General features: G+C 52.1%; 1 protein-coding gene across 1 annotated transcript; it reads left to right on the top strand.

The window, feature by feature from the left end:
• The first annotated feature begins 5219 nt into the window (after positions 1 to 5219).
• Positions 5220 to 10886, top strand: LOC131830371 (spermatogenesis-associated protein 31E1-like). The gene is made up of 4 exons (XM_059172646.1): positions 5220 to 5484; positions 5855 to 5918; positions 6468 to 6528; positions 6769 to 10886. The coding sequence occupies exons 1-4, from the start codon at positions 5299 to 5301 to the stop codon at positions 10838 to 10840; spliced, it is 4383 nt and encodes a 1460-aa protein (XP_059028629.1). The 5' UTR covers positions 5220 to 5298; the 3' UTR covers positions 10841 to 10886.
• The last annotated feature ends 106 nt before the right edge of the window (positions 10887 to 10992 follow it).

Here is a 10992-nt window from a genome sequence, read left to right as displayed (position 1 = left end):
GCACCTGCCAGACGATTTTCCGCAGCGGCTGCACCATTTTACACCCCCTGCCCTGCCCACAGCGCGGGAGGGCGCCGGTTTCCCCAGAGCCTCACTGACACTTGGTTGTTTCCGATTTTTGCTGCGCCAGTAGGTGTGAATCACGTGGTTGTGACTGCCCTTCCCAGAAGACCGACGATGTCGAGCCTCTTTTCTTCTGTGCAGCTCTTTGTGTGTCTTTGGGGAAGAGACTTCAGAAGTCTTTCGCCCATTTTCAAACTGGGCTGTTTGTCTCTTTATCGTTACGTTCCAAGAGTCTTCCCATGCCCTGGACACTAGACCCTTACCAGATACGCAATTTGCAAGTGTTTCCCCACAGTTCTGGAGGTAGTCTTGTCATTTCTTTGGTTTGTATGCTTTGATGCGCTGAAGTCTGTAATTTGATGAAGGCCAGTTTGTCTAGTCTTTCGTTGCTGCTGCTTCTGGTGTCCTCGCTGAGAAATCTGTTGTCAAATCCAGAGTCAGGAAGATACACCACTGTGTTTTCTTCTGAGAGTTTCGTAGTTGTAGCTTTGTTGTAGGACCCTGATCCATCTTGGTGTTTTGTTTTTGTTTTTATAGATTTTATTTATTTATTTGAGAGAAGGAGAAAGAGAGCCCAGAGGGAGAGGGAGAGGCAGAAGCGGACTTCCCAGGAGAAGGGAGCCCAGCGCGGGGCTTGATCCCGGGACCCTGGGATCATGACCTGAGAGCTGAAGGCAGACGTGTAACCGACAGAGCCCCACAGGCGCCCTGTCTGATCCCTTTGGACTTAATTTTTGTGTGTGTCCAGTTTCGTTCTTCTGCATGTGATTTCCAGTTGTCCCTGGACCGTCTGCTGAAGGCACGGTTGTCCTGGTCTGTTGGCCGTAGAGAGATGGGCTCTCTAGCTTTCAGGACTCTCCTGTCTGTTCCGTCGTTGTATGTGTAGCCTCATGCCAGTATCACCATGTCTCAATTCCTTTGCTTTATAGTAAATTTTGAAATCAAGGCATGTGAGTTCTCCAACTTTGAGGTTGTTTTTGGTTATTTGCGGTCCCTGGAGATTCCTTATGAAGTTTAGTATCAGCTTTTCCATTTATGTAAAAAAAAAAAAATGCCATTGAAATTTGGATAGGGATCGTACTGAATCAGGATTGTATTGAGTCTGTAGATTGCTTTAGGAAGTATTTCCATCTTAATGATATTAAATGATATTATTTAATCCTTGAATCATTTAATCTTTAAGTCCTTGAATCCATGAACACAGAATTATTTCCATTTACTCAGATCTTCTTTAGTTTCTTTCAGCAGTGTTTTTTTTTTTTTCACTATCAGTTCAGACATCTCTTTGGTTAAATTTATTCCTAAGTATTTTATTCTTTTTGATGCTGTTATAAATGGACTTGTTCTAGGAATTGTTAACTGCCAGTTTATAGAAATATAACTGATTTTACAGGGTTTTTTATTTTTTATTTTATTGTTGTTTTTTTAAGACTTCATTTTTACTGTATTGTCCATGCCCAGCACGGGGCTTGAACTCACAACGGTTGGGTCCTGCCAACTGAGCCAAAACTCAGCCAACTGAGCCAGCCAGGCACCCCTGATTTTGTGTTTTGACCTTGTATCATGGAATATTCTGTAAGTAAGCTCCTGTAATCTATGCGTAGAGATAGTGTTACCTCTTCCTTTCCATTTTGGACGTCTTTTACTTTATTTTTCTTGCCTCACTGCTCTGGCTAGCACCTCCCACACGGTGCTGACTAGGAGTGGCGAGGGGGGAAGCTTTTCAGGCTGCGACCACTGACTATGATATTAGCGGCTTGTTTTCCATAAATGCCCTTTATCCAGTTGAGGAAGTTCCCCCTCGTCCTGGTGTGTTGTGTGTTTATACCACGACGGGTTTGGATTCTGTCCGGTGCTTTTTCTGTATCCGTTGGTGAGTCGGTCATGTAGTTTCCCTTCATCCTGTTAACAGAGTCGAGGTTATCCTACGGTGAACCGCCTTTGCATGCAGCCCGTGAGCTGGAACCTGAGTCTGTCAGTTTAGTGGGGATTCAGAATAAGGGTTTCATGTCTTGTTTTTAAAGTTTTTCACTGTTTCTTCAGGAAATCTAAATACATCTTTAAATATCCTGGAAACGATGTATCCATTTTCCTGTTTTCACACCAAAGGCTGACGATGGAAGCATATCGGGGTGATGGTGGCCAAAAGATAGCAACATCGCGTGGTTAGCATGGCAGCAGTGGAGAGCAGTAGCGATGGATGGATGCACCTAAGCCGGGAAAGGAAATACATAGTCTAAGGGACAAGTCGGATACACATTAGGGTTGAGTATGTAGAGATGACAGGATACAGATTAGGGTTTGACTTTGGAATTTCTGTTTTGTTTCACTGGTCTGTGTGTTTGTGCACCAGTATTGTCATAATACTATTAGAAATTTTCTAAAACCTGATTTTTAGAAAACTCACTCATATAACATTCCATACATATTAATGGATGGAAACAGTATTAAAAAGATAGAATTCTCCCCAGATTAGGTTATCCATTGTTAATAAAAACCCACCGAAATTTTAGTGGTTGATAATTACTATACTTTAATTCACTCGTGAAACTGATCACGTTCGTAATGTTTCGGGGTAAATCAGGTGAACATTGGAGGGGAAGAAAGCTGGATGCAGGTGTGCATGTGTCAGCGTCCCACTGTGCTAACGAAAAAGTAACATGAATAATAAGAACCTACAGATAAATATACAAATATAAAAATATTTGACTACTTTTTTTCACTCTACAAACCCACTTCAAATATTGTGGAAATATTAAAAGATGTAATTCTCCCATTCCTTTCTCATGCCTCGAAGCCCTTTAGTTTGTGTTTTTGAGAACACTGTGCACTGAAAGTGACGTAAGTGTGCTGGGGGTCCTGATACAAGGGTGGTGTTTTCCATTCGATGATGTTTCTCGAAGGTTCACTTCAGCACAGAGGAGGTGCTGACATCTGCTGCTGCTGCTCCTCTGCGGGCTCTGCCATCCCATCACTAGGCTTACCTGCCATGCTCTGTGCCGCCAACAGTTTATGGGACCGCTGGGGGGGTGTGTTCTGGGATCCTGGCTTCTCAGCTGGACCCACTGGGAGAGCCCTGGAGACCATATGATCTGCCCATAGAGTTCTACCACCGCCCAGGGTAGTAACAGGGAAAATCAAGGGCAGTGAGAACGCTTAGCACTTCTTCCCCTGGGCTCCCTGTGCCCCTTGCCGGGCAGCACCCCACCTCAGCTCCCGGCCGCCACTCCCAGGACGCAGTGGTGACTGCTGCAAACTAGGGTTATAAGAGCCTTCTGCCCACATGTGACATACATGTAATCTTAGTGAGGCAGTGACAAACCCGGGAAGAAAACAGTATCTGCTGAGAAGCTCTAACGCAGAGTTCCCGCCTGTCCTGCAGTGTCCATGCGTGAATATGTGACTTTTCATGGACTTCCACTCTTTCCATGTGAAATCGAGGGGACACTGACGCCGTGGCTAGCCCCCACCATGGAGGAAGGAAGGAAAGGGTGCTTGTGACTTACACACTGAGAGAAAGCACACGAATCACATGGCCGATGATTTGTGGAATGAGGCCTGGTAGGAAGAAAGAAGTAAAAGAAGGAACAAAAACAGAAAGGCACAGTGTCCTTTTCTTTCAGACACTAATAGATGCACTGAGGAGTCTGAAAGGTGTCTAGGAGCTGGGGTCCAGGGCCCAGCAGACACCACGGACCCCTGAGCCTCAGCACAAGCACAAATCTCGGGTCCGCGTCTGTAACAGACACCTGCTCTGGATACGAAGTTTCCTTGCCTGCAAACAGTGCCTCTGCTAAATCTACCATCCTTGGACTCACAGAACGCTTTACCCATTGGCATGGTATGTGTTTATCCATGGCATGGAATGTGTTTCATAGCAGATGAAGGGCAGCAGTGAGCCCATGGTGGTAAAATTCATGGTCGTACCATGCTTTCCACCATCCGAAGCAGCTGGCTTGCTAGAACAACAAAATGGCCTTTTGAAGACTCAGTTACAGAGCTGGCTGGGTGGCAATCACTTGCAGGCAAAATGTGTCCTGGGGCAATGTTCTTCAGGAGACTGGGTATGCTCTGAATCAATGCGTCCGTATGTGATGCTCTTTCTCCCATAGTCAGGATTTACGGGTCCAGGCAGCAAGCACTAGACATGGAGGGACACCCATGTCACCCTAATGATGTCACTAGGAAAACTTTGCTCCTTGTTTTTGTGACCCTCACGCCCTGCAGATCTAGGGACCCTCGTTCAAAGGGAAGAATGCTGCTGCCAGGAGACATGCTGTGATTCCATTAAAGTGGAACTGAAGATGGCTGCTCGGCCACCTTAGGCTCTTCATGCCTTTGAATACACATAAAATGAGAGTTAAGGTGTTTAATGATCCTGACTATGCAGAAAAATGAGGCAGTTAATCCACCAAAGAGGAAATGGCGGGCATGTCCAAAGTACGGGAGATTCCTTAGAACCAACAGGCCCTGGGATGAAAGTCAGTGAAAAACTACAACCGCCCAATCCTACACTAGAACTAGACTAGAACTGACTGAGAAACATACCTGGGAAGTTTAACTATTTCACTTTGTTTTGTACTTACTTTGTAAATTTGGAATAATCATTAAATTTCTAAGTCCCTCTAGCTGAAGTTAGTGACAATTAATTGAAATAAAGCATCTTAACATCTTAAGATGTTTTCAAAGTGCACATGGCTAAAGAAGCACAAAGAAATTTGAGTTTCATTTGTACTAGGGTGATGCAAGGCAACAACATATTATGCGGGGAGAATGGAGCTGCAGACAGAGGACAAAATTCCTGGGAATTAACCAAAATTCCAAGGACAAGTCCAGATTTTTAAAAGCTATGAAACTGATGGAGCACAACTGGAGATCCCAAGGGAAACAGGTATTCTCTGAGCTCCATGCAGGATGAAAGGCAAATTGACAAAGGTCTATCTCTAGCACGGTGAGCGGGTAGGAGTGTCAGGCCTGGGAGGGTGGAAGGATGACGGAGCTACAGGGCAGGCGGTAGAGAGGGGATGTGGTGCAGCTACCTGTGTCCCTTACCTGTCCTCAAGGGCCCTTTGTGACCAGATCACAGCTCTGTGATGTGGGCGTGAGGCTTGCGTCTGCACATACACACCCAGGGCTCAGTTTCCTGAGGGCAGCAGTGCGATCTGGTCACTAACTCTAGGCTCATTTGCCTGAGGGCAGCACTGTGGTGGGACTAATGCTTCTCAGAGGAAAAAGATGGAGAATTATCTCTTCCCTCAGGAATTCCTTACTGATAGTTGGCTGAGCTCCAATCCCACTACCTGGGCAGTTAATACCATCCTTGCCTTTGTATGGGGACTGGGGCTCCTCTTCCTCTTACTTTCCTATTTCCAGCCTGATCTGTCCTCACGACCACGCAAGAAACATAGGAAGAGCAGGAAGGTAAGGAACCCTCGGCCCAGACCCAGCAGAGTGTGATTCTGTCTTCTTTTCTATTATTCTACTTTTCCGAGTTACTTGGAGAGACTCCTGAGATGGGAAAGAATAGAATTGTCAGGAGAGAGTAGACCACCATGCATCCAGGACAAGCCAGACCAGGCAGGGGTTAGAGGGACACAAGGATTTCTCCCTGAAGATCTTAGGCCGGAGTCCAGGTGTGGTGGAGGGGTGCAGGACAGCGTCCTAAACACAGTGACCAGTAGCTGAGGACCAGAGGTTAAGAACTACCTCTTAGCGGAGGTCAGGTCCCTGAGCACCAGGTTACCTGCTGCTGGGGCTGGAGTCCCAGCCTCCCTCTGTTTTCTTATCTCAGTACCATGCAGAGCCACGGAGAAGAAGCAAGAGGGGAAGGAGCAAGAAAAACCAGACTCTGAAAGGTGAGTGTCCACCACTCAGCCCTGCATGCCCCAGTTACACTGTCCCCTCCCCCCCTGCTCTGAGGGCCCAGCCCCACTGTCTCCAGGACACCAGGGCCTGAGCCCATCCCTCAGGAAACAGAGCCCTGGTGGGGGGTTGGGGGATGGGAGGAGGGAGAGCCGAATCCAGAGGCTTCCCAGATTCTGTGCCAGAACAAAGCCCTGAGGGGCTGGAAACCAGTATTGCTCAGCAGGGGCCTCAGGGCCTGGACTGGGAGTGGGACCTGCCACTTCCACTGTGGACAAGCTGTTCAACTCCGCTCAGATTCCTCTGAGGCCACGTGGTCCTTCCTCCCACAGCAAGGTCATGAACGAGGAAGCACTTTGGAAGACAAAGCGATCCCCATCTTGAACCCTGTAATCACCGTGCGGGCACGTGGCCTTGGACAGTGCTGTTTGGGGCTTCCAAGTCCTATCCCCCAAAGGTCTCCCCTAAAGGGACATTGTACCCAGCCTCTTGTAAGACACCTGGGCCCCGCCTTCCTCTGTGACCTGGTCTCCGGTTTCTAGTTTTCAGAGATTGCCTACAGGATCTGGAAGAGGTTCAGGACCTGTTCTCTCTTCTGCAAAGGTAAAGAATCTGCCCCCTTCTCCCCTGGGTGAGCCTCCCCAAGTCTATGGTGTGACCCCGGGCTGCAGAGAACCGCCCCTGGGGGTATGGGAGGGGGGCGGGAGGAGCCATGGGGACAAACTGTGACCAAAGCCCCAGGCTGAGGGACAGCAGGAGCATTGTGACATGGGTGTGGGGCGTGGAGGGCTGTGGGGACCGCTCCTGGCCCCAGCTGCTGCTCACGCCTCCTGTCTCCCACAGCCACCTGTCGAGGCTCTCCGACCAGGGCGGCTTTCACCAGTTCTTACATCAAGCAGCCCCTGGGCAGGTGCGCCGAGGGGCACCAGCTGGAGCCAGTCAGCCATGCAGGGAGCCTGTGGAAGACGCTGCTCCCACTGTGGCCCCATCACCTGCCCACGCTCCACTGACGGGCCCCCCTTGGCCTCTGGCTTCCACCCTGCCATCAGGACCAATGACGACCTCAATTTCTGTCGGTTCACAGTCCTCCCTGAGTACTTCCTGGCCAGCAGAGCCTTTCCTCCCCCCGGATGGCTTTTCACACCAGCCCCTTGCTCTTCCTCCTTCCCCGCCATGTCTCCCTCCTTCCGAGGCCTCCCCTCGGCCTCTGACAGCCTCCTTGGACCCAGAGCAGCCGGATTCTCCTTTGACTCTCCCTCAGTGTGACTCAAGGGCACCCCTGCCGTGCCCTATCCCACAGAGCTCAGCTCCACACACACCTTGGTCAGCTGACAGGACAGCTCCTGGCCCAGCCATCTCGGGCCTGGGCCGCTCACGCTACCCCATTTCGGCCCTGTCCTGGTGGCAGGCAGCTGCCAATGCCTGGAACCTGTCCACCTCAACATGCTTGGAGTCCCGTCAAGCGCCCCTGTCTGGCGGCCCACCAGAGGCCTTGTTCTGGGGAGACCCCAGACACAGACAGGGAGAGACTAGGATCCCCCCTCTCAATAACCCGGACATCCAGAAGCTTCTGGAGATACTAACCGCCAAGAGAACAGAACTGAAGTTTTGGAAGGAGAAGGAAAAGAAGGAAAGGTCAAAATACCAGCTGACGTCTTTTGGAAGAATGCTCAAGTCCCCAGGTGATGGGCAGGACACCATGGGCTGCCCGTCCTTCTGGAGCATCAGCGGCAAAGCGAAACAGCTGTTCGGTGCTGAGAAGCCCCCACATCCCAAGATTCCAGGGGACAGTTTGGAGCAGAAATGCAGCCAGCTCTTCTGGGGTCTCCCCTTTCTGCACAGCGAGTCCCTGGTGGCCACTGTTAGGGTGACCGATCCCCCACTGGAGCTCCCATCCATCATATTCAATGAGCTCTCTCATGCCTTGCCGCTCCAGATTCAGGCCAGCGTGACTCCAGGCCTCTCCCTGACCCAGGACGTACAAGACCCTTCAGCCCCACCCCAACCCTTGACCCAGAGCTTGTCCCAGTCCCTGCCCCTGCCTCTGCCCCAGCCCCTCCCTCTGGATCAGACCCAGCCCCGGCCCCTCCCTCTGGACCAGCCCCAGCTCCCACCTGTAGCTCAGCCCCAGACCCAGGCAAGCCTTGCACCCTCTGTCCCAGTCGGACCGCCTTCTCTGCCACCCAAGATGGGGAGCTGCGAGGTGTCTTGCCCTGTAGCCCAGAAGACACCGTCTTACGTGTCAACTGCCCTTCAGAACCTGGAATGTCACTTCCTGAAGAAGCAACTAGAAAGTGACAAGGTACCCGCTGTGGTGAAAAGATCTCAGGAAGTCTTTAGCCGAGGTCCTCCCAACCTTCCACAGGGTGGGCAGGCCCCTAAGGGCCATGGGTCAGACTCTGTCCTTCCTGGGAACTTGATCGACTCTGAGCTCCGGAAGCAACTGGAGTGGCACCTTTGGAAGAGGCTCATGAAGCAAGAAAGGGGCCCGCCCTGCAGGATCCATCTATCCCGGAAGATACAGCCTCACCAAGAGTTCCAGAAGGTGCCCCAGGCACGCAACTGGCACAGCCCCACATCCGAGTCTGAGTCTACGGATGGAAGCTGCCAGGCCACGCAGAAGACTGGGTCCAGGTACCCAAGAAGGACCGTGCCAGGAAAAAGCCTGGGCAAGGATTCAAGGTCCGGTGCAGGGAGGATCCAGAAAGATCTACACAGGGGCGTGACGAGCTCTTCAGGGAAGGCTCCAGGAAGAAATCGTGAGAAGTCAGACACAGACTTGAAGCCCTCCACAAGCAGCGCAGAAGAGAAACACCCAGAAAAAGACCGTCAAGCCCATTTCAGGAAGTTGGGGCAGTCCAGAGAGGGTCAGGTCCCTTCCCGGCTCACTGCCCACCACGCCTCGGACCTTCCTGGAAAGCCAAGCCCTCATGGGAAACCTGGAAAGCCAGCACTTTCCAAGTGTTGGGAACCCTGCATGACCACTTCCCATGATTTTTCCATCCTCAGTCCATACGCTCAGCGGATGCTAGAAGCACATATCATAAGGTTTAGGGTGAAGCACCGGTGGGGCCTCCCCCTCAAGGTTCTCAAGCCTATAAACATCTTCAAGTTGAAGAAGGGCTTCCTCCTCTCCCGGCCCTCCCCTCCCCGCTCAGCCATCTTTGTATCCAAGGCCGGCTCAGGGACCAAGTTTGTGGGAAATCCTCCTCAGCCCTATCAAGGAGAGGTGATGAAAGAGTCTTATCCCACCTGGGGGAGTCCCCTTGGTGCTCCCCAGCCTACATGTAAGGAAATCCAGCAAACTCTGGAAGGGACCTCACCAGGGGGTGGCCCTCCGGCTGGACAGGAGACCAGGCCACCTTCTCAGACCTTCACATACAGCTTTGTGGGCAGAATCTGGCACAGTGAGATTGCCTCAAGGACTCTTATGAACAGCACCTTGGAGGGAAGTCCAAGTCCAGCAATAGCCACGAAGGAGCCAAGAAGGGCGAATGGGGGTTGGGCCTCACGGGATGTGACCGTGCTAGAACTCAGCTTAGAGCCCCAGGATTTGAGTGCCAAAGAGCCCGGGGAGGTTGAGGAGGCCCCTGCCTGGGGAGTCACTTTAGAACCCCATGTGCTGGACAACAACCAAGGCCTCTCTGGCGAGCTGAGAAGATCGGGGTCTTCAGGGGACAGCAACAGCCCCCTGCCATCTACTGTGTTGGTCACCCAAGACCCCGAAGAGCTATGTGTTGAGGCTCGGCACAGCGGATCGGAGCCCCAGAAGTTGATGGAGTCAGAGAACCGGCCTCGGGCCGCCAGCCCCACTGTGCTCCTTCAAGACTGTGAGACTGGGGTCCTCCTTCAAGACTGTGCCACTGAGCGTCTCCTTCAAGACTGTCAGTCCAACGTTTTCCTCGCTGCTGACGTCTTGGCTTCTCAGGGATGTCTGTCTGGCTTCCAGAGCAGGTCCAGTGAAGAGACATCTACTTCCCAGGTGCCACGTGGCCAAAGATCCCGTGGCCAGAGCCCCCTCAGGCAGCCGGGACCCCTGAGACTGAAACACCAATGTAAGAGCCGGAGCAGATCATGTGTCCCCCACGAGGAGAGAGAGAGCTCCAGGAGGTCCCCCTCGAGAGAGCCTGCCAGAGGGTTGTCAGAATTGAAGCTCCTCCAGATCAGTGAGGTGAGACGCCCTGTCCAGAGCCAGGAGTCAGCAGAAGCTTCGGGAAGCAAGACCTGTGAGATCTCACTGAAGAAGGAGGCAGTGCCTCCGGAAAACTACTTCAGGAGAAGGATGAAGCACCTGCTCCAGTGGTTCCTTCCCAGTAGAGGCAAAGGATTGGAAGATTCCCTTCAAAAGGGCAAGTCTTCGTCATCCCAGGGCCGGGGACAAGCCACAGGCAGGTCGGCCATGGACAGCACTTCTGCCGAGGCTCAGGTGGTCGTGACTGCTGTGGGGCAGATCCTAGAAGAGAAAATGGTGCCTCACCAGGGACTCAGGGCCCCGGAGTTCAGCTGGTGCCAGAAGGATCTCCAGGCTTCGGCACGCCCAAGTGTCTGCTACCACAGGGTCCTCTCCTACCAAGAGCAGAGGAGGGTGATGAGGGAGACGGCCAGCCCACAGGGCACCCCCAGGGGCCGCAGCTATGCCAACAAGACCGAGTGGGTCGTGTGGCCCTTCCCCGCCAGGGTGCCGGGGGCCCCAGGCAGACCCTGCCAGTGCGGGTCCCTGGTGCCAGGCCCTTCAGGCCTCACCCTAAAGCCACATTGCCCCAGGCACTGCCTCCTTCAAAGATACATCACACCGGGCCAACCACTCTGTGCTGCTCACGCCTTTCCTAGGAGGACAACTTTCCTCCAAGAAAAAACGCAAACGGTGCAGAGAAAAACTTTTTTTTCTCACATTAGCACATCCTCTATGGGCTAATGGCTTCTCCATGCCACAATTACTTTGCTTCCCCAAAATACATGTTCTTTTTCTCGTGAGTGGTGCTGGCCTCTGTGTGTGCCCTGCTTTGGGGGGTGGGAAGGATCAGGGTCCACTCTCCCTGATGGCGTGCTTTGGCTTCCGGAACAAAT

Source organism: Mustela lutreola, chromosome 4 (genome assembly GCF_030435805.1).
Source record: "Mustela lutreola isolate mMusLut2 chromosome 4, mMusLut2.pri, whole genome shotgun sequence".
NCBI classification, from domain to species: Eukaryota; Metazoa; Chordata; class Mammalia; order Carnivora; family Mustelidae; genus Mustela; species Mustela lutreola.
Note: the sequence above shows the minus strand (reverse complement) of the source record. Positions and strands in the feature narration are given on the sequence as shown.

Coding starts and splice junctions, on each gene's coding strand:
- LOC131830371 (XM_059172646.1), top strand. CDS start 5,299: ATGGAGAATTATCTCTTCCCTCAGGAATTCCTTACTGATAGTTGGCTG. Junction 5,485..5,854: donor AACATAGGAAGAGCAGGAAG/GTAAGGAACCCT, acceptor TTCTTATCTCAG/TACCATGCAGAGCCACGGAG. Junction 6,529..6,768: donor CTGTTCTCTCTTCTGCAAAG/GTAAAGAATCTG, acceptor TGTCTCCCACAG/CCACCTGTCGAGGCTCTCCG.